General features: G+C 41.6%; 1 protein-coding gene across 3 annotated transcripts; it reads left to right on the forward strand.

Moving 5' to 3' along the window:
- Positions 1–8,149: 8,149 nt before the first annotated feature.
- LOC101175545 (abhydrolase domain containing 6, acylglycerol lipase) lies at positions 8,150–21,275 on the forward strand. Of its 3 annotated transcripts, none has more exons than XM_011494588.4 (9): positions 8,150–8,289; positions 12,528–12,654; positions 15,728–15,887; positions 16,730–16,843; positions 18,342–18,474; positions 18,555–18,715; positions 19,255–19,309; positions 19,436–19,536; positions 20,351–21,275. In XM_011494588.4, the coding sequence occupies exons 2-9, from the start codon at positions 12,545–12,547 to the stop codon at positions 20,528–20,530; spliced, it is 1,014 nt and encodes a 337-aa protein (XP_011492890.1). In that variant the 5' UTR covers positions 8,150–8,289; positions 12,528–12,544; the 3' UTR covers positions 20,531–21,275. The 3 variants fall into 3 exon arrangements, with proteins under 3 accessions (XP_011492890.1, XP_011492889.1, XP_020557099.1); XM_011494587.4 differs by having other exon boundaries at positions 8,163–8,303; XM_020701440.3 differs by lacking the exon at positions 8,150–8,289 and adding an exon at positions 8,338–8,542.
- The last annotated feature ends 224 nt before the right edge of the window (positions 21,276–21,499 follow it).

Raw genomic sequence — 21,499 nt, forward strand, 5'->3', positions numbered from 1 at the left:
CTGAGCTCGTCTACATGCTGCCTTGATGTGTTACCCACTAGATTTCTAAAGTCTGTCCTGAACAGTGTGTTGCCATCAATTACTCAAATAGTTAACATGTCTCTTCAATCTGGAATATTTCCAGAGGCCTTAAAAACTGCAGTCATTAAACCTCTCCTGAAGAAAAGCGGTCTTGATCCCACTGTACTGAATAATTACAGACCTATCTCTAATCTGCCATTTTTAGGAAAAGTCCTTGAAAAAGTTGTCTACCAACAGCTCACTGATTTTCTCTTATTAAACAATTCATTTGATGTTTTCCAGTCAGGTTTTAGACCCCATCATAGCACAGAAACTGCTCTTATCAAGGTAACCAACGACATCCGCCTGAACACTGATGATGGCAAAGTCACTGTCTTAATCCTGCTAGACCTGAGTGCTGCCTTTGATACTGTTGATCATGGGATCCTTTTGCACAGACTCCAAGACTGGGTTGGCATCTCTGGATCTGCCCTAAGTTGGCTCAAGTCTTATCTAGAAGACAGGAAATATTCTGTTGAAATTGGGAGTTGTGTCTCAGACTACATGGCCTTGACTTGTGGTGTGCCCCAGGGATCGATCCTGGGACCCCTTCTGTTCAACCTCTACATGCTGCCACTAGGGCAGTTAATACGCAGTAATAACATATCTTATCACAACTATGCAGATGATACTCAGATCTATGTGTCACTGACAACAGGTGAATATGGGCCGGTGGATTCTCTCAACCACTGCCTCCAACAGATCAGCGCGTGGATGCAGAACAACTTTCTCCAGCTAAACTCAAACAAGACCGAAGTTATTATTTTTGGCCCACAGAAACAAAGAGAAAGTGTCAGCAGCTACCTTCATTCTCTGTCTCTAAAACCCTCAAATCAAGTCAGAAAACTAGGGGTAATCATGGACTCTGACCTGAACTTTAACAGCCATATCAAGTCAGTAACATCAGCGGCATTTTACCATCTGAAAAACATTGCCAAAATCAAAAACATAGTGTCAAAGCCAGACCTGGAGATACTTATTCATGCATTTGTCTCCAGTAGGTTAGACTACTGTAACGGTCTGCTCACCGGCCTCTCCAAACGATCTGTTAAACAGCTTCAGTACATCCAGAATGCTGCTGCTCGAGTCCTGACCAGAACCAGGAAGTATGATCACATTAGTCCTGTGCTCAGGTCTCTGCACTGGCTCCCTGTACCTGAAAGAATAGACTTCAAAGCAGCTCTGCTTGTGTACAAGTCTCTCCATGGCCGAGCACCAAAGTACATCTCTGACATGTTAGTGCCATATGAACCATCTCGTACTCTTAGGACCACAGGGGCCGGCCTCCTGTTGATTCCCAGAGTCAGAACTAAACAAGGGGAATCAGCGTTTCAATATTCTGCAGCTAAAATCTGGAACAGCCTCCCTGAAGTCGTAAGACAGGCCTCTTCTGTGTTCGTTCAAATCTAGACTTAAAACATTTCTGTTTAGCCGTGTATATGACTGAAAGGTCCTATCTGCACTTTTCTTTCCTTTCCTTCCTTTATTTTTAAATCAATTTTCAATTATTATTATTATTATTTTTTTTTCTTTTCTTTTAAAGTAAATTTTACGTTGATTATTTCTATGATGTATTGTGATTTTAATGCATTTTTCTGTTTTGTGAAGCACCTTGAATTACTTTGTGTACGAATTGTGCTATACAAATAAACTTGCCTTGCCTTGCCTATCGCAATGCTAGCACTTTTAGACGCATTAGCACAACAAGCATAGTTAGCATAAGTAGCATATGTAGCTTTGACTAGCCTTAATCACAGGTGGGCGGTGGTGCTGCGTAGAGGTAGGCAACTATAGCTGAGGTGGAGCGCAGAGGTGGGCGGCGGGTGCAGGTAGCGCCTGTGGGCCATACAATGCCGCTTGCGGCTTTAATATGATTTATTGTTGCATTAGAATTGGTGATCCATCTCTACTGCAACATTAGTTGTTGACATTAGGGCTATTCAATTCAATTTTATTTAAATAGCCCAATATTACAACAATAGTCATCTCAATGGGCTTCATACCTCAAACTGTGTAAACAGTGTTAATTCAAAATTTAATTGAATCAAATTGAATCGAATGGATCAAAAGAATCAATCCAGGCAAATCAAATCTAGTAAATTCTAGAAATTACTGATGATACCCAGCCCTGGTTAAAACACCTTGTCCAATTTTCTTTGGCCAGCAGGTTGGACATGTCTTGTATCAATAATGGACGTAAAGTCTGATGAGAATCAGTTCAGAGGAAATTTTGATAGTCCATTTCCGCATGCAGAGGCTGTGAACAGGTAGAGAGGAAAAGCAGGTAGAGAGGCGTGGGAGGGGCTTGGACTTACCGTTTATGATTCCAGACCCCGCAACAAACTAACTGCTTCTTCCTAATAAAAAATAATTGTCATTTTAAATTAATATACTTTATTGGGTTACCTGGATTTTAACAAAAAGTTAAAGAAAAAACTAGAAAGTATTCATCACAGTGAATGACCTTCTCATTGCAGTTGATGATGGCCTCCTCACCATTCTCATTCTTCTTTATCTGAGTTCAGCCTTTGATACCACATCCCATTCCATCCTCTACCAAAGGCTCTCCTCCCTCGGCATCCCCTCCACCCACTCCCCTCTCAGGCCGCACCCAATTCATCATTTAATTAATCATTTAAATCTCTGCCTTCCTCTGTCTCTTCTGGTGTGCCCCAAGGTTCTGTCCTTGGTCCTCTTCTTTTCATTACTTATCTTGGCAATCTCTTCTGTAAATTTAATATAAATTTTCATTGTTTTGCAGATGACACCCAGCTCTATGTATCTAGCAAACCTGACTCATCTCTTCCACCTTCCTTTCTCCACTTCTGTTTATCTGAAATCAAAAACTGGTTCACCTTAAACTTTCTAAAACTAAATACTGATAAAACCAAGCTACTTCTCGTCGGTTCCAAATCCACCCTCTCCAAAGCTACAAGTTTGACTCTTTCCATTGACTCATCTTCTGTTTCCCCCTTCCTGCAGGTGAAGAGTCTGCGTGTCATCCTGGATGGTTCATTATCTTTTACGTCTCATTTCAATAACATTGCTCGGTCTGCCCATTTCAATTTACGTAACATTAATTGCCTCACCGTCCACTCTGCTTCTATTTTGGTTCATAGCCTGGTCACTTCCCATTTAGATTATTGTAATTCCCTCTTCTTTGGTGTGCCTCAAAAAACCCTCAATAAGCTTCAACTGGTCCAGAACTCAGCTGCCCGCATCATCTCCGGAACCCCCTCCTTCAGTCATATCACCCTGGTTCTCCACCAGCTGCACTGGCTTCCCATAACCTCCAGAATCAAATTCAAACTCCTCCATAACCTGGCTCCTCCTTATCTTTCTGACCTACTCCACATCAAAACCCCCTCTCGTTCTCATCGGTCTTCCTCCTCTGTTCAGCTCTTTGTTCCTCCAGCCTGACTCGTAACCATGGGAACCCGACCCTTCAACTGTTCAGCTCCCAAACTCTGAAATACCCGCCCTCCTGATCTCCATAACATAGACTCTTTACAAACTTTTAAATCAAAACTCATCTGTTGAATTCTACCTTCTCATTTTGAGTCACTTTTGATTTTCTGTCAATTTCTATTTATTGTGCTTTTAATAAATGTTTTTGACCTTTGTTTTGCACAGTGTCCTTGGGTTCCTTGAAGGGTGTTTTTAAATAAAATGGATTATTATCATTATTAAAATTAATTTATTTTTTAATGCTCTGTAATAATTTTTAAAATTTTTGTTAAAGAATGTAAAAGGGGGGAGAAAAAATCGATTAAAATTGAATTTGGTATAATAAAATCACTAATGATCATTTTTTGACAATATCGCCCTCTATCTTATGGGGTCACGGTCACGGGGCTGCTGGAGCCTAACCCGGCCATTGTTGGGCGAAGGTAGGGTACACCCTAGACAGGTCACAAGTCTGTCAACACAATAACAATGTTGCTTAAAGCCCTTCATTTTAAACAGTCTAACTAAATTGTGATTATTCTGGCTCGAAAGATGAATCAATTCATATTCCTACAATTCAAACAGATCAATCCCTCGAAGGCAAGTTGTTAATCAAATTGGCCTATACCATTTTAAAATTGTCTCCATTTTAAATAAATTGTTTATATCAATATTGGAAAATACCATTTATATTGAGACAAGTGCATCACAGTGAACAACGCACACGTGATGCAGCAAAAACTGATCAGTCCATCAATTCAGTCCAATGTGTGGAAAGACTCTGAATTTAGAAAAGTCATGTGATCATCCAGTGTGCTAGAATGTTCTAATAATGTTCCCTTTATATTATTGGGATGTGGGGAATAACAACAGTGGGCTGAACTTTAGGAAACTAAAAAGTGAATGGATTTGACATTTATTCTAGTTTACTTGTTTGTTTGGACATGTATTCAAGTTACACAAAATTATCTTGAAGAAACGCAAAAAAATCTGGAAAACTTCACCTGTTCTGTTCAGTATCTAGGTTATTTATGGTCAGACAACGCTGAAGTTGGCTTCCGATTCACAGCTTCCGATTCACGAGTGCACTAAAGGAACTTTCTACTGTTATTTTCGCACTAAGATCCCCTTAGACCGGGTCCTGTTCAAAAACCGCTGGACCTAGACTGCTCAAACCTGGATTAAATTATGATTTAGATACTGAAGAATACATTAAACACCATTTCTGATTTGTGAAAATGTGAAATAGGATGATTTTTATCGCATTTTGCACATTGAGTCCACCTTAGACCGGGTCCTGTTCAAAAACCGCTGGACCTGGACTGCTCAAACCTGGATTAAATTATGATTTAGATAGTAAAGAATACACTAAACACAGTTTCTGATTTTATGCAATTTAAGGGTAATAGGGACAAGGAGCCGGTTTAGGTCGTGCTGGTTTGCGGCGCCTTCCGTCCGTGAAATCCGGGCTGCTCCCTATTCCCTTCTCTGCTTCTGTGCCAGTCCCAAGCCCGGATAAATTGAAAGGGTTGCGTCAGGAAGGGCATCCGGCGTAAAACATTGCCAAGTTGACCATGCAACTCATCCTCAAAGGAGTGGTTGTTTTGCTGTGGCGACCCCTGATGGGGAAAGAGAAAGAAGAAGGGTAATAGGGACAAGGGAAGGACAACTTGAAGGAAAACACCAAAACAGGAACTTTAAAGTAAATTAGGAAACAAACCAAGAAATGTTGAACAAAAAACCAAAACTTAAGTCAGGGGCACATTCTGACCCTGACCATAACTATGTGTCCAATCTGACATCTGTTTCCCAGTTTCTTTTGTATGTAAATGTCTGAGATTTTTATGTCGCCTCTTCCAGCTTTCTTGGATTCCTGTAGTCCATCATAAAAGTACCAGCTTTTGTCTGTGCCCAGTCTGTGGAATGCAACAAAATGATTTTGCGCACCCAGGTGATAGATATGTTATGGCCACCGGCTCGTACCTTTGTAAACAAATACAATAGTACAATCCAGTATAAAAATAAAAATAGAAAAATGTAAATTATTTTAAAATTAAATTTCCCTGCAAAATTCAATAGTAGCGAAAAAAAAACATACGATGCTAATTAAATTAAACCCAATGCTATACATCTCTACATTAGTGCTGCATTTTACACCTTACTTTCCACCAAGAAGTTCGACCAGATGTGGCAACCCTGTTGGATGCTGGTTCTTAGTCAAAGTGTTTTTGTAAAGGATTGATACCAGTAGAAGACATGGCAACCCATGCACAAAGGTACATTTTGATGTTCTTTTTTGTTCTGTGCATGGCCCAGCACCTCTGAAAATATTAAAAAGTGAGAAAGTCCAAGATTTGTTTCAAATATTTGGACTTTTCTTTGTTTGATTCTCATATATATGCTACTTTATACATACCTTTTGCATGGTATGATAATGTCATTGGACCACTTGCCACAACTTGCAACACAAATTTTAAAGGATCTATTTAAAAATTACATTCTACATAAACTATTTCTGTTACAAAAACAGTAAAAACAAGCAAACAGTTTGCTAAAGAAGTGTATGTAAAAGTTTTATCAATAATTACAATGTACTTACACAATATCTATTGAGTTGGATCTTCTTTTTGCAGTCAGACAGGCTCGATTAAGACATTTTTGTACAACTTCTGTACTGTGAAGGAATTCAAGTCTACATGTGACCATGTCCTCCTCTGCCCCAAAAGCATCCCAGGTTGATCCTGTGAATCCTCCGATCTCATTGAGCCACAATGCTTTTCCCTGTGCCCACTCCTCATTCTCAAAAAGGTTGTGGATATGGAGTAAAGTTGATATCCATATTTCACACTCTGATAGTTTTTGTAGCTCATTTTGTATCCCTGGCTTGTTTTTGATTGCCAGATACATTGTGTAAGGCAGGTTGTCAACTGAACAAGTGTTTGTCATTGAAAATTTTTTTTGTTTAATAACTGCCTTTCCTCCCCACTGGGGACACAATCGCTTTTCTTTTTGTAATTCCGGGTCGGGCACTGACTTGAACACCGTGCTTTTTGTCTTTGAAGATGAATGAACTTTTTTCACTGGAGGAGGCGAACTGAAATACTTGGATTTCCCCCCCCCCCGAGATGCTCGTTTTTTCCATTGCTCCTCTTGAGACAAGGCAGGTGTCTCTGGGCCTTCAGTTTTCTGCATGTCTTTGTTGTCTAGGGCAGTGTTTTTCAACCAGTGTGCTGCGGCACACTAGTGTGCCGTGGGAGATGGCCAAGTGTGCCGTGGGAAATTGCCCTCATTAACTGATCTAAAAACATTTCCCATCTCCAGGATTTTAGCTCTCTGTTCATCCAAACAGGCCCTGATAAAACACTGAGGAGTTAGGAATATAAAAGATCGTAAAATACCTTTTCTTTGCGTTTATTTTATTTTATTAAAGACATTTTGATAAGAATGACGTACCGCGATTCAGCTGCACCTTCGGCTGTATTTTGGAAAAGTCCCGTGTTGGGGGAGTTAATCACATGTCATCAGTCTGACCAATCAGAAGTGCTTAAAGTCTTCACTTCCTTGTCCCGATTTAGCTCGTAAAGTCGCTCAGTTCTAACAAAAATACCAGCTAAAGCTCGTCTTTAGCGGTGTAGCTTTCCACAGAATCCGGTGTCAGACCGTGGAACAAGTGAACAAAACAATGAAGCTCCGAAAACCGATCTTCGGCCGTTTTATGCACTACATCTCCCATGATGCATTGGGTTGTGAGAGTGACAGCGCAAAAGGAGATCTGTTGTTAAACGTCTTGAAACTAACGAACACACAAACTGTTTTTAAATCTTCTAACTTAACTTTTATTGCATCTTTTAGAAAAAAACAGCTGCAGTTTCCAGCTTTTTCTGTAACAATTATCTCAAAAATGCATGTGAGATTGTGGAGGGAGGGGCTGTAGATCAATACAGACTATGAGTTTATCCTTTTTTTTTAATTTTTGGATGCTGGTGTGCCGCGGGATTTTTTTAAGGTTAAAGTGTGCCGTGGCTCAGAAAAGGTTGAAAAACACTGGTCTAGGGTTACCCTTTACCATCTAAAATAATAATTTAATCCAGGTTTGAGCAGTCCAGGTCCAGCGGTTTTTGAACAGGACCCGGTCTAAAGTGGACACAATGCGCAAAAGGCGATAAAATTCATCCTATTTCACATTTTCACAAATCAGAGACTGGTTTCACAAATCGGAAACTGTGTTTAGTGTATTCTTTACTATCTAAACCATAATTTAATCCAAGTTTGAGAAGTCTAGGTCCAGCGGTTTTTGAACAGGACCCGGTCTAAGGGGATCGTAGTGCGAAAATAACAGTGGAAAGTTCCTTTATTGCACTCGTGAATCGGAAGCTGTGAAGCAGAAGCCAACTTCAGCGTCTTCTGAGTCACGCTGGTTGAAGATTTGTCTAAAGATGTTCTGGATCCATTTTATGTCAATAAATCGGATCGTTTAAAATGAGCCAAAATTGACAATGAATCAGATCAGAAACCTCAAATGATGATATGAATCCAATCGTTGTTAAAAAAGAATTGTTACACTCATATAACATAATTGTTTTGGCCAAATTCTCACCGTCGTTCCAACCCTCCATCATGCACATTGTTATTTCAGAGGCGTCCTGAATGCAGCATAGCAGTTCCCTTTAAGTAAGGATGAAAGTGCGTCTGTTGTGTAACTCGGTGAAAGAGAAGCAGGATAGAGGGGAGCAGGAGGAGAGACAGGTCGAATGGAGAGCAGGAAACCGGCGCCGAAGTGAGGTAGTCGCAAACAGGTAGTCTTAATAACAGGTGCTTCTGATCGCGTCACACAGGCACGTGTGTTCTTCCGCGAGCGTTTTCACCGCAGTGACGGCGCCAAAACGTCCAAAAGCAAACCGGCAGGATCAAACCACGGAGGACGTAACAGGCACTCGCACGCGGGGAATGTTACGGTTTTCGTTAACGAGTTGTTCCTGGATGGGTAACGTTGTAGCTCAGCTCCAGACTGAGCGGGAAGATGAGTCAGTCTTTGGTGCGTTTGGACGCGCGAGGCGCGCTTTGAACTCTGCCTCACTTTCTTTGCTGATTCACCGTGAACATGAATGAATCATAACCAGGCCGCTGCCATGTTAAGGTGTCAAAGCTCACCTGTTCTCTGACAGGCTCTTCTTGTTTTCGTTCTCAAAAAGTTTTCGTTTGATGCATTGATAACAAAAGCACCTCAAGTCTAATGTGGAAATTACAGTCCACAGTTTAAAATGACATAAATGAAGAAGCAGCTGATAGAAAGCAGAGGCCATGCAGGCTGAGCGGTTCCTCTGTACCAGCTGGATCCATCCTTCCAGACCGGTTACTGAGACAGCAGCATGGTCATTGTTGTTAGTCCTGCCTTCTACAGAGTAGCCAGAGGTTGAAAGCCATTTGTCTGGATTAGTAAAGCATCTATATCATGCCATTCTTAATCCTTTCAGAGTAAATTTACTGAACAGTTTTTGTTTTATTGATCATTTCTGGCCTTGTAAGGATCCATTAGGGACATCTTGTAGTTTTTTTTTTGAACACATGTAAACGTTTGCCCTTTTTTTATTGAACCTTCATCCGATCCATTCCATAAATCCATCCCACAAATTGAAGAGCACATTTTTATTGCAGTATGAATGTTCTGCTTTTTGAAGTTCAGCTGATTTCTTAACTTGTTCTCCCGTCTCTGTCCTTGAACATTAGTTGTATGTTTATTGGAAGTAAGTTATTTCTGGTTTTAAACATGATTAGAGCTGTTTTAAGTTTCACTAGTTCCCATAATTTCATAATAATAAATCTGACTTTAAACAATGGTGCATTTGGATGTGACCCATAATCCACACCATGAACTATTAGAACAGCTTTTTTTGTAAGATATACAAACACTGTAGGTTTGTTTTATAAGTATTTCCCTAAACTTCTACACTGTATTGTAAATATGGTCGTATTATGGGGGAATATATTAGTAGACGTGTGTATGACGTGTTTTTCCCAATACTGCTCTGCTTTTAGCATGTTTAGCTCTGACCTGCTTTATTTGTGGTTTCCAGCTTATTTTGTCGTCCATAGTTACTCCAAGGAACTTGATTTCTGTCACTCTTTCCAAATCATGATTATCAATAGTAACTTTTATTTCTAAATCTGCAGGAATGTGGCAATTTCCACAAATACTAAATTTAGTTTTGTTAACACTGAGTGAGAGTTTATTTTTGTTAAACCATTGTTTTAGTTTCCCTAACTCCCCTGAGGTTCTCCCCTGTACAGACTATACTTGTGTCATCAGCATATAAAAAGTATTTGCCGATGAGTGTGTTTTAAACTATGTCTATGTCATTTAGATATAGCATGAACTGTGTTGGACCTAATATTGACCCAAGATGTTCTCCGTAGCTTAAATTTAGCAGTTGCCTGTTTTTAATGTAACTGTTTAACCAATTTAAGGCCAGTCCTCATATTCCAAATCTTTCCAGTTTCTTTTCTAAACTGTTATGATCAATAGTGTTGAAAGCTCTTCCAGAGAGATGAACACTCCTACTGTGAACTCTTTATTATCTGTGTCATTTATAATTTTTTCAGTTAGTTGCCTAATCGCCATGGATGTTGATTTATTTTTCTGAAACCATATTGGCCATATTGATGTTTCGTTAAAAAAAAGGAAAGTGAGAAAAAACACAAATAATTAAAGACTGTAGAAGTTCTAGTTGAACTTATTAGCCTATCATGAACTAAAGTGGAAATTGGTCTTGTATTTATACTTTTCATTACAACAGAAAGAGAAAATCTCTGAGTCTGTGTGACACTTCGTCTGAGGAGGCTCACTTTTCAGCATTTTCAATGTTAATTAAATAATTGTTGGCGTTTGTTAACCACACGCTAACACACGCTTCCTGTACTTTGAATAGCATGGAAGCTCTTTCTCAGACTAACTAAAGCGTTCATGTATATTTACCTAATAAAGTGATTTTTCACATGAGAAAAACCTGCAGCACAAAAAAACCTGCTGCACTTTCTCACCTTGGTCTTGGCCGTTCGTTAACATTTTAATCCACGTTACATTTTCTATTAAAGCCTCTAAAAGAATGAAAGTCCCGCCCTGCTGCTTGACCTGCAAATTTTGGCCAATCAGACCTACCAGAAAGGTTACCGCCCCCAAGTGACAGACACACCCCCTGACATTGCTCCCAAACCCAGCGAGCGCGCTGGAGCGCCGCTCAGTTAGGATTGCATCCATGCTGTTTTAAAATGCAGGGTCGCTTGGTTTGTGATCTTCACTGGTGTCCATGGATTACATGAAATCTTTCCACCTTTATCCACCTTTGTCATGGTAGGGAGAACACGTCAATGGAAGGGGGGGTCATCTAAGATAGCACAAGGGTTAAGCAAGGCCTCAATAAACAGACATCGTTGGTGTTTTTTCTCCTTAATTTACAACTCTAAAGTCTAAATAAAAAAATAATTTAGTTTTAAACTGGCCCTAAAACTCTGTTGTATTTCAGGAATTTAGGTGAGATAAAAGAAAAGCAAATGTTCTTGTGAAACAAAATAAAGAAGAGTTTGATTTTGGAAACCCTGTTCTTGTGAATATAACATTTCCAATTATTCAATCAAACATGAAGAACTAAATCATCACCTGAGATGACTCCAAAAGTTACTTTCTGTTTTTCTAATAGTGTATTAAAAGGAAATTTGCGCAACACCAACATTAAAAATGTTCCCAAATATATACATATGGTTTCATAAAAACAAATGATCTATTGTTTATATTAATATCAGAAAAGCTGAGTTGTTTTTCTGCCTCAATCTGTCTAAATTAACGACAGAAATGCAATCACCCATCATAAAGGAAAGGAGGAGATGGATTCAAAATATCTAGAATGTAATATTTAATGTTCATTCATTAAAATAAATAAATGAAGCTTTACATTATTGGCATACGCTGAGTAAAGGAACAATCAACCTGACTTCATTTAGGGTTGTGTGATCTTTAGTGTGCCGGAGATTTAACAGGCCTGCACTGAAAATAAATAGGACATGTACTAAAAAACAATTTTGAGGATAAAAATGATTGAAATAAAACTTATAAGTTGCATTTATGAAACGGGTTAGTGAGAAAATATATAAATGTAATTATGCATGGGCTTTACATGTCATGAAGTCAGGTGAGGAAGACGACAGCTGACATCTGTCTCTCCCCAGACCCAACATCCCTACTTGAAATGGGTTTTAACCACAAGCTAAAAACTCCAGAACCGATCCCAAACCCGCCCAAATTATGTTCATCCGCCTAAAGCAAAGTCAGAATAAAGATCCGGCCTATTGAGCTGGAAACCACTCAGTCTGGCATCAATGCTGCTTCTGTTCGCCGACTTGCTCGTCTCTGGACTTGCTGTTGGCGGGAATTTTACCGTTGAAGAACAAGGGAGAACCAAACACTTTCACATGATCGATCTTATGCCGGTTCAGTGATTTGGGGTGTTTGTTTCTTTCTTTTTTTTTGTCACGACAGAGTTAAATAATGATGGACGGAAAAGACATTTTTAGTAAGTGTTCAGCTGGGGGCCGACATGCGCTTGCCTACCTTTGCGTAATGGTATGTATGCCTCGGGGTGTGTGTGTTAGCCTGGGGGCGGTGCTGGAAAGGGGCGGTTCCTCACTTTTTGATGTCACAATGTGAGGACCTGCTTGTTTTCATGGATTGGGAGGGGCTGGTGCTCAGAGAGAATTTCAGAGGAATACTCGTGTGTATAGCTCAAAATACCACTTTGTGGAGAGGAATGAACATTATAATACACTTCAAGCTCAAACAAGTTGATTTTGTATGATAAAGGCCCTTTTAAAGGATGTTGTAGCAATGACAGGAATAATCAGTAACAGCTGCTTGACTGTTTGTAACAGACGTCAGTGATGTCAAAGTCAGCCTGAGTCCAAAACTGAGCATCTTTTGGTTTTTTTATCATCAAGCTTCTCAGGTTCATCTGTGTCTCCATGTCTGTCAGGCTCTAAGGTTGCAGTGATGGAGTGCAGAGGGATGATGCTCACTGGAGGGATCTTGCTTCTGCCAGTGCTGGTTTTTGTCACCTCCCTGCTCTTCTGGCCCGGAGTGCTCCTAAAGGCCTACAACTGGTGAGGACTCAAGCACTCTGGCTCCCTTCACACTTCTCTTTTCTCCACAAGCAAATCATTTCCCATGACTTCTACGCAGCAAAAGTGTTGGTGGAAGTGTTGAGTGTTAAAAATTCAGAGTCAACACTCATCAAATTGTTGGGCCAAATCCAGATTCTTTCCCTACATTTAGCCCTCCAAGCTAAATGTAAGCCCTCCAGGATCTTTAAAATTGGATGACACTACCCCTCGATGACGTCATCAATTGCTGCTGGTCATGTATGTTAGCGCGTAGCTGTAGTAAATACATATCTGTTTTTGAACTTTATAAAGGTTGCGCTAAAATACTTGCATTGAAATGTAAACGTCTGTGCTTCAGAGGCCACCCGCCTGAAGAAATGGGTTTCTCTCCGGATCAGCCTCCCAGCTGAGGGGCTCCCCCTTGAAAAAAAGTTTGGACACCACTACAGCTCCAAATACCCCTACATTTGAGAGTTGAATTAAGCAACTTTATTCAGCGTTAGCTGTAAAACTGACACTGAACCAAGTTTGTTCTTGTTACCTGGAGTGGACAAACTGCAGCTGGCATGGAGGAGCAGGACTGTCAGTCATCCAGCTCACTTTTAATGTGCCATCCACTACCAATGGATGAGGGGCTAATATTACAGCTTTAGGACCATTCCTCACCATTACCTCTTGGTAATTTGCCCTTTTGCTGTGTAGGTGTAGAGCATTCATTCTGCAGTCTTGGTTTTTTTATTCTCTGTTTTGAGTTTTTTTTACTTACTACATTTAGGACTTTTGTGTAATTCTGTAACCCTTGTGCTATCCTAGGCACTTTAACGTTGGGAGTTGGGTCATATAGACCCACTAGACAGTGCTCTGAACCTTTTTTCTTCAATGATTTGTGATCTTCACTGGTGTCCATGGATTACATGAAATCTTTCCACCTTTATCCACCTTTGTCATGGTAGGGAGAACACGTCAATGTGAGGGGGGGGTCATCTAAGATAGCACAAGGGTTAAATACGACAACTAAGGAAGAATTTCATTGAGAACTTTGCTTTGCTGTTGCATAAGACACTAAACACCTTGAATTTAGACCCACAGCAGAAGACAAACACATACATTTACAGTGTTGGATATAGTGATGTCATTGCTTTCATGTTTTTGAGTTTTGTGGTCAGTGCAAGGACAGTTCTCAGACTGCAGACTAAACACAATCGTGATGCAGCAACAAGAGCTGTTAAAAAGGTGTCTGTGCAGCTCTGTGGGTAGTTCTGCTGACTATCAGCACCAATTACTCAAATAGTTAACATGTGCCTTCAATCTGGAACATTTCCAGAGGCCTTAAAAACTGCAGTCATTAAACCTCTCCTGAAAAAGAGCAATCTTGATGTCACAGTATGGAACAATTACAGACCCATCTCAAACTTGCCGTTTTGAGGAAAAGTCCTAGAAAGAGTTGTTTACCAACAGCTCACTGACTTTCAATTCATTTGATGTTTTCCAGTCAGGTTTTAGACCCCATCATAGCACAGAAACTGCTTTTATCAAGGTAACCAATGACATCCGCCTGAACAATGACACTGGCAAAGTCACTGTCTTAATGCTGCTAGACCAGCTCCAGTCTGGTTTCTGTTCCATCCACAGCACGGAAACAGCTCTCCTCCAGATCACTAACGACCTTCTTGCGGCGGATGCTGGTTCAGTTTCCATCCTCCTCTTGCTAGATCTGAGTGCGGTGTTTGACACCATCTCCCACCCCGTCCTTCTGGACAGACTTTCCAACATTGGCATCACCAACCTTCCCCTCAGCTGGTTCCATTCATATCTCTCAGGTCCCACCCAGTTCATCTGGTTAAAATCATTCACCTCTCCCGTGACCCCAATCACCACAGGTGTTCCCCAGGGCTCTGTCCTGGGGCCCCTTCTCTTCATCATCTACCTCGGTCACATCTTTCAGAAACAAAATATGCATTTCCACTGCTATGCGGACGACACCCAGCTCTACATCTCCAAATTTGGCTCCCCTTTTCACCGTCTTCCCTCTCCAATTGTCTTTTTGAGGTCAAATCCTGGTACACAGCAAATGTCCTTAAATTAAATTGCAATAAGACTGAACTTCTCGTTGTTGGCACTAAATCCACTCTTAGCAAACTCTGTAATTTCTCTCTCTCCTTCGACTCCTGTTAAGAGTCTTGGTGTCATCCTTGACAGCACTCTCTCATTCACTGCCCACATCAGGAACATCACCCGCTCCGCTTACTTCCATCTGCGTAACATTCGTGGTCTCCGTCCCGCTCTCACTCCACAGCTGTCCTGGCCCACAGTCTCACCACCTCCCGTATCGATTACTTTAACTCACTTCCTTCTGGTCTTCCACAACAAACTCTCCGTAAGCTTCAACTGGTTCAAAACTCAGCTGCTCGAATAATAATCTAACACCCCATTCACCAGATTACACCCGTCTTCCAGCAGCTTCATTGGTTACCAGTACCTCCCCGGATCACTTCCAAAATCCTCATCTTAACCTTTAAAGCCCTCCACAACCTCGCCCCTCCGTATCTTTCAGAGCTCTTGACTGTAGCTCCTCCCACTCGCTCCCTCAGATCCTCTTCCTCCCTTCGACTGGCTGTTCCACGACCATGTCTCATTACCATGGGGGGGCAGAGCATGCAGCAGCTCTAGAACCCCCTCCCCTCTGATCTACAAAATATGGACTCAAGTTTTCCAAACATCTCAAATCTCACCTTTTTTGCCATGAATTCAGCACATAATATTTAAACTGCTGTTTTTAACTGTCAACTTCTTTTCTGGAGTTTTATTCTTGTATTTTTGTGATTTTACATATTTTTATACAGAGAGGCGACCTTGAGTGTCCAGACAGGCGCCATATAATATTTTTTAAATTATTATTTTATTATGCTTTTGACACTGTTTATCATTGGATCCTTTTACACAGACTCCAGGACTTAGCACAGAAACTCCATTGTGGAGAATAGGAATGAGCTCAAACACAAAGAGAGCTTTGTTTCCGTCTGTCTTAGGCACCGTTAGCCTGGATTATCTTCACAAACAAATGTTTCTGCAGGTACTGGCGCCGCAGGCTGGGACTGGTGGTCCGCTACTCTCACAGTGGAAGTTATCGCTTCTGCTACTTCAGCCGCGGGACACCAGGGGGAACCACTCCTTCACTTCTTCTGCTGCATGGCTTCTCAGCCAGCAAAGACATGTGGCTTCCTGTCATTAACGTGAGACATACAGTAAAGCTACAACTACACAAAAATTAGATCCGCAGTTTGCCGCTTTTTCCTTTAATGCAGGTAATTCTGTAGTTAAAGTCCCGAGCATCTTTGTGTTCTTTTATTAATGAACATGCAGTTTTTTGTGTCATTTTCTAGCGCAATGCTAACCTGCACAGCAGCAGGAGTTCATTAGAAATTCGGCTCTATGTTGTGGGCGGGGGCATTGGCATGGAGCAACCCCGCCCCCCTTCCCCTCGCTGTCGCTGAGAGCTCTGTTAGCTTACAGCCCCAGCCTAACATTAGTGCTAAAGATACAGGCTGCCCTCCTGACGCTGGCCTGCATCCAGCTTCAGAAGGAACTTGCTAGCGAAAACAGTTTTTTCTCCTACAGGTCAGAGAAACAGTCGTCTGTGAAGTGTTGCCCACAAACACATGAGGGTCATTTTACGTTGCTGTGACCAAGAAATTCAATCCATTTCTCCCTCAATGCAACATTTTTTTTGAAAAATATGAAAGCTAAGGTTCATTCAGTCACCTTCTAAACCTGTTTTGTCCCTTTCGGGGTCACGGGGCTGCCGGAGCCTATCCCGTCTGTCGCAGCCATCACGATTTCAATAAAGAAACCAGAATCGCAGTTTTCTGCTTAAATTATTGTAAACATGTACCTCCATGAGAAGAATGTGTTTTCCATTGGAGTGGGACTTTAATCAGGCAAGACAGATTCAGAACTTTTCTCTTTTAAACTGTAACCTGAAAAAAGGCGACAGGAGCATCAGTCAGTTTGAACTTGGAGCGCTCCCCTCTGCAATGCATGTTAAGATCTGGAATATGCTTATCTTCTAATGCAGTTCCTCCCCAAAGAGCAGCACGTGGTGTGTGTGGACATGCCAGGACACGAAGGGACGAGTCGCACCGGCGCCGAGGATTACAGCATTCAGGGTCAGGTCAGCCGCATCCACCAGGTTGGTGTAGGGGCTTCATCTCAACGGAACTCTGGGGTTAGGGCCAGAAGTGATGCTGCATTGGATATTTAGGTGAATTGGATAGCATGTGTGTGTGTTCCATCTATTCAGGTGCGGCACACAAACCCCTCACAGTTGATGCTTCCAGGTTCTTCTTCAGCCAAAGGGCTCATAAATATAAGAAAGTGACTATTCGCAGGAAATTTTCGAAATATGTGTGCCCAGCCCTGAATTTATTTGTTGGCCACACGGACCCCCATAGGAAGGGTTAAGGTTAGGAGTACAGGTCACAGTTAGGGCTAAACCACCTAAAGGTTCCTGAGTGCAGCTGTTTCTGCAGCTAACCGCTCCTCCAGGGAAGAATCAAAGTCGTAGAACACATTTCACACACCTAGGAGCGTGACAGCTAATGCAACTTTAGCTTTAAATACATGCGACCAACAACAAAATTCACTCTTGGACACACTTAAAATACATGCAGGCAACGCAGCAGTGTGCATCTTGGCTGCATGTGTTATGTGTGGCCAACAAGAACTTCCATCACTATTTTTGCTGGTCGCATAAATACGCATAAATACGTGCGAATATCATCAGCATAAATATAAAACATTCTGAAATGATACAATTTAACCACACAATTGTCACAAATGTCTGAGGTCAGAGGTCCTTAGGTCCTGGTCATGGTGGTGGTCTGTCACTGGGGGGGCTCCACTCCTGGGTCTGTCACAAACTCAAGTCTGCCGATGACACTTAGAGACAAGTTCAGCTGCAACATCTGACTGACTGCTACCAACCTGAATGCGCTGTGGTGGTGTGGTGCTGCTTGTCCTTTCATGGCATCATGTGCCCATGGAATAAAAAAGAACTCAGATGATCAGAATGACTCACTGGCAAAACCATTTTTACACACATAGAATGTTGAAATGGATGCCACACTTTTTAGAATTTTTCGGTTTGGGCCTCAGTAAGTAAGACACGCTGAAAACAGTGAGACTATTATGTGGAAAAAACTAAATGTGGTGTTTCTATGACCCTAATACAGTTACCTCCCTATTCCATAAACCTGTGAAGTGAAGCAAACACTGTTTATGACATCAACTCAGCTTTTCACTAACTTACTGTCAGTAGTAGTTGTAGAACTTCTAATATTTCTTTCCTTCACTAGGTCAAAAATAATTTTGAAAAAATGTAAAAAAAGAAAATTCATTAAAGTGTGAGGCAAGAAAAAGCTTTTATCTGATGTTGTGGGTGTAAAAAATCCATGCTTCCAAAACCAGAATCCTTTTCTGACAGAGCCAGTCTTTGGTGGATCTGCTGTAGATAGCTGTCACAACGAGGAAGAGGATTCATCCTCATCTTTCAGCTAATTTAGCTTAAGCTCATATTATTACATTAGAAAAACCAGGGACTTTGGCAAGGGGGTGTAGACTTTCATGTCCACTGTGTGCAAAACCTTAATAAAAGCCCCCCACCCCCCATTTGTCATCTGTGTGTAAAGTTCGTGCAGAGTGTCGGTCTGCATGAAAGACCCTTCCACCTGGTTGGGACCTCGATGGGGGGAAACGTTGCAGGTGTTTATGCTGCTCGGTACCCCTCTGATCTGTCCAGCCTCACCTTGGTGTGTCCCGCAGGTAAGGGGAGTCTGACCACGCCCCACTGACCTCATTGATGAGCCGTCGCCTCACCGATGCTCCTCTTCCTCCCTCCACAGGGCTGATCTATCCCACAGAATCAAAGTTCATTGTCAGACTGAAAGAGCTGGAGCAGAACATCACCCAGGAAAAGTCCATCCCGCTAATCCCCAGAACCGCTCAGGAGCTGGAAGACATGCTGAAACTGTGCTGCCACACAACCCCCCGCCTCCCTCAACAGGTAAAGGAGAGCTGGTTCGGATCTGCTGTCTGTCTGGGGTTTTTACTGTTTTCTGTCATGTGCGGGGGTGGCTTGAGAGCCGGTAGGACCCAGAATGCAGAGGCGGAGGCACACGGTTCAAGGGCAAGGGGTTTAATGCGAACAAACAAAAGGCGCTGCAGAGCAGGATGACAAAAACAAACCAAAACTCACTGTGGCGTGGCGTGGCGAGGGACAAGAAACGAGGAACATGGCATGACATGAACACCAGACAGGGATAGTTGACCAACACAGGAGGAAGGCAGAGACAAGACTTATATACAGACAGGGCAGACGAGACACAGGTGAACACGATCAGGACAGATGGGGACCAAAGGAAGTAAAACTCAAGACATGAAAAGACAGGAAACCTTTCAAAATAAAACAGGAAACAGAACCAAACAAGACAGGACAAGAACTAAAGCGAAAAACAAGACACAACAAACTGAAACCATGACAGTTTTCCATCTTTTCAGCTGCTGTGAATATTTAGGTGAAATACGCTGAACTTTCTGTCTCAGGTCCTGCGGGGTCTGCTGGCCAACAGGCTTCCCAACAACGATTTCTACAGAGAAGGTTGGTCCACACACTATTACTGCTCATCTCATTTGTTGGTCTGAGCATTAACTGACGGATTGGACGTCAGCAGGCTTTGATCGGGTCATAGATGCTTCACCCCCCCCCTCACCTGTGTGTGTGCAGTTTTCTTGGAGATTGTTGGGGAGGAGTCTCGTCATTCGCTACAGGATCACCTTCATCTGATCACAGTTCCTCTGCAGGTCATCTGGGGGAGGCAGGACCAGGTGAGCTCACCCCCCTGCACAGTGACCATGGAGCTGCATCATGTTTTTGCGCGTAGAGAATTATAAATGCACATAATAAAACAGCAGGACGATGTTTGAGAGAAGAACACAGTTCTCTGAAACAAGCAAACATCAGAACAGAAGATATTCAGTTCAGAGTGAAATGAAATAAGACCAGTTCAGCTGAGACAAATTGGAAAAAGATCAGAAAACCAACAGGCAGGAAACCAAGGGACAACCCCACGCTGTTAAAGTTTTGGGACAAGGTCCACAATAATGGTAAATAATTAGTGTCATGAATGATATAATGGAACTCTAAAGCTGCATTCACACTGAACCACATGGCAGAGAATCCAGTGTGGATATAAAGTCAGGTTACAGACATGATCTGAGGTCCTGCTGTGTTGGTCCAGCAGCAGTGGGATTTGGGCATCCCTGCATGTCCAGAGTTTTAAAACCGGAACTTTGGTGAAGACGACTCGTCGCGTCAACCAATCAGGGACTATTTTGGGCACATGACGTGTTCAGGGACGCGATCGGTGGGTGGAGTCCAAATCCAACGTGGAGAGAAACTGACTGTTCTCCTCCTGAACTTTGTTTTTCTTATTTGCATCGAGACAAGGATAAATAGAAGGAAGCAGCAAAAAAACTAAGATCAGATCAGACTGTCAATGCAGTCTAGTGGGATTGTTTTTTTGTTTTTCTTTAATTATGATTTTCTGATAGAAATGCAGTTTAAGCCGAATCAGGAAACCTTCTTCCGTGGAGAGAATTTCCTGATATTTGTCCGTCATGTTCTGTTTTCCTCTGTCAGGTGGTAGATGTCTGTGGTGCAGCGGTCATCCAGGCGGCGCTACCTCACACCCAGGTGGACGTGGTGGATAACTGTGGTCACTCTGTGGTGTTGGAGAGGCCAAGAAAAATGGCGCAATTGTTAATGGACTTTGTGTCCGCACAGGAAGTCTGGGATGCAAAGAGCAAGAAACTTTCCTGAAGGAAGCGTTTTTGACTCTAAAAGAAAAGAAATGAAATAAGTTATGATGATGTTAATCGCTTTTGTTTTGGTTTTCTTGAAATGTATTTGTGAATTCTGAAACCTTTCCTACATTCCATGGACTCAAATCTAAGCACACATTAAGAGAGTGATCTGGTTTTATTTCAACAAATAACTTCAGAATGAAGTCATCAGGAGAACCTTCCTCTCAGAAATGTTGCTTTTCTCATACAAAAATACATTCTGCTACTGTAAATGGACAGTTTTTACCCTAACTTTAGTCCTTTACTTTTAAAAACAGAATGAAACCTGTGCTGTTCGTGTAATGCTGCAATATTTTTTGGACAAATGGAAGAAAAAATCTGTGATGATCCGATTCTTTAGGGAGCAGAAAATAACGTGGATTTGGCTAAAACGAAAAAGAAAACTTTTTGTGTTTTTTATCACACAACTGTTTGCATTACAAACTGGGTCTTTGTTGAACGTTTTTCTGTCTTAATGCTTTCAGAAAAAGATGTTTCTGTTTTATTGAAGAAAGTCTTTTTTCATTGTCATTGGAGAAACTGTGAAGTCGGAATGCATGGACCTGTTTTCATTTGTTCCAGGATCGTATCTGAAGAGCAAACCAGATAAAAGAAAAACCATCTAAGGGTATATAACAAAGTATTGTGTTGAACTTTGTTATTGAACAAATACTTATTTTCCACAATAATTTGCTAATAAATTCTGACTGTGATTTTCTGGATTTTTTGTATCTTTTTGTCTTTCATAATTCAGGGGATACATATGATGAAAAGGCCTCACTTGTCTTTTTAAGTGGGAGAACTTGTATAATTGGTGGCCACTGTAATGGTCTCACTGTGTGCCGTGTTAATTACTTAAAAACAAGAAAACTGAAGATGTGGCATTAATTCTCTGGGACGGAAACCTGGTTTTGCATATAAGTATGCAGCAATGTTGACTAATGAG

The sequence above is a fragment of the Oryzias latipes genome, chromosome 5, assembly GCF_053564925.1.
Source record: "Oryzias latipes strain Hd-rR chromosome 5, Olatipes_Hd-rR_3.1".
Taxonomy (NCBI): Eukaryota; Metazoa; Chordata; class Actinopteri; order Beloniformes; family Adrianichthyidae; genus Oryzias; species Oryzias latipes.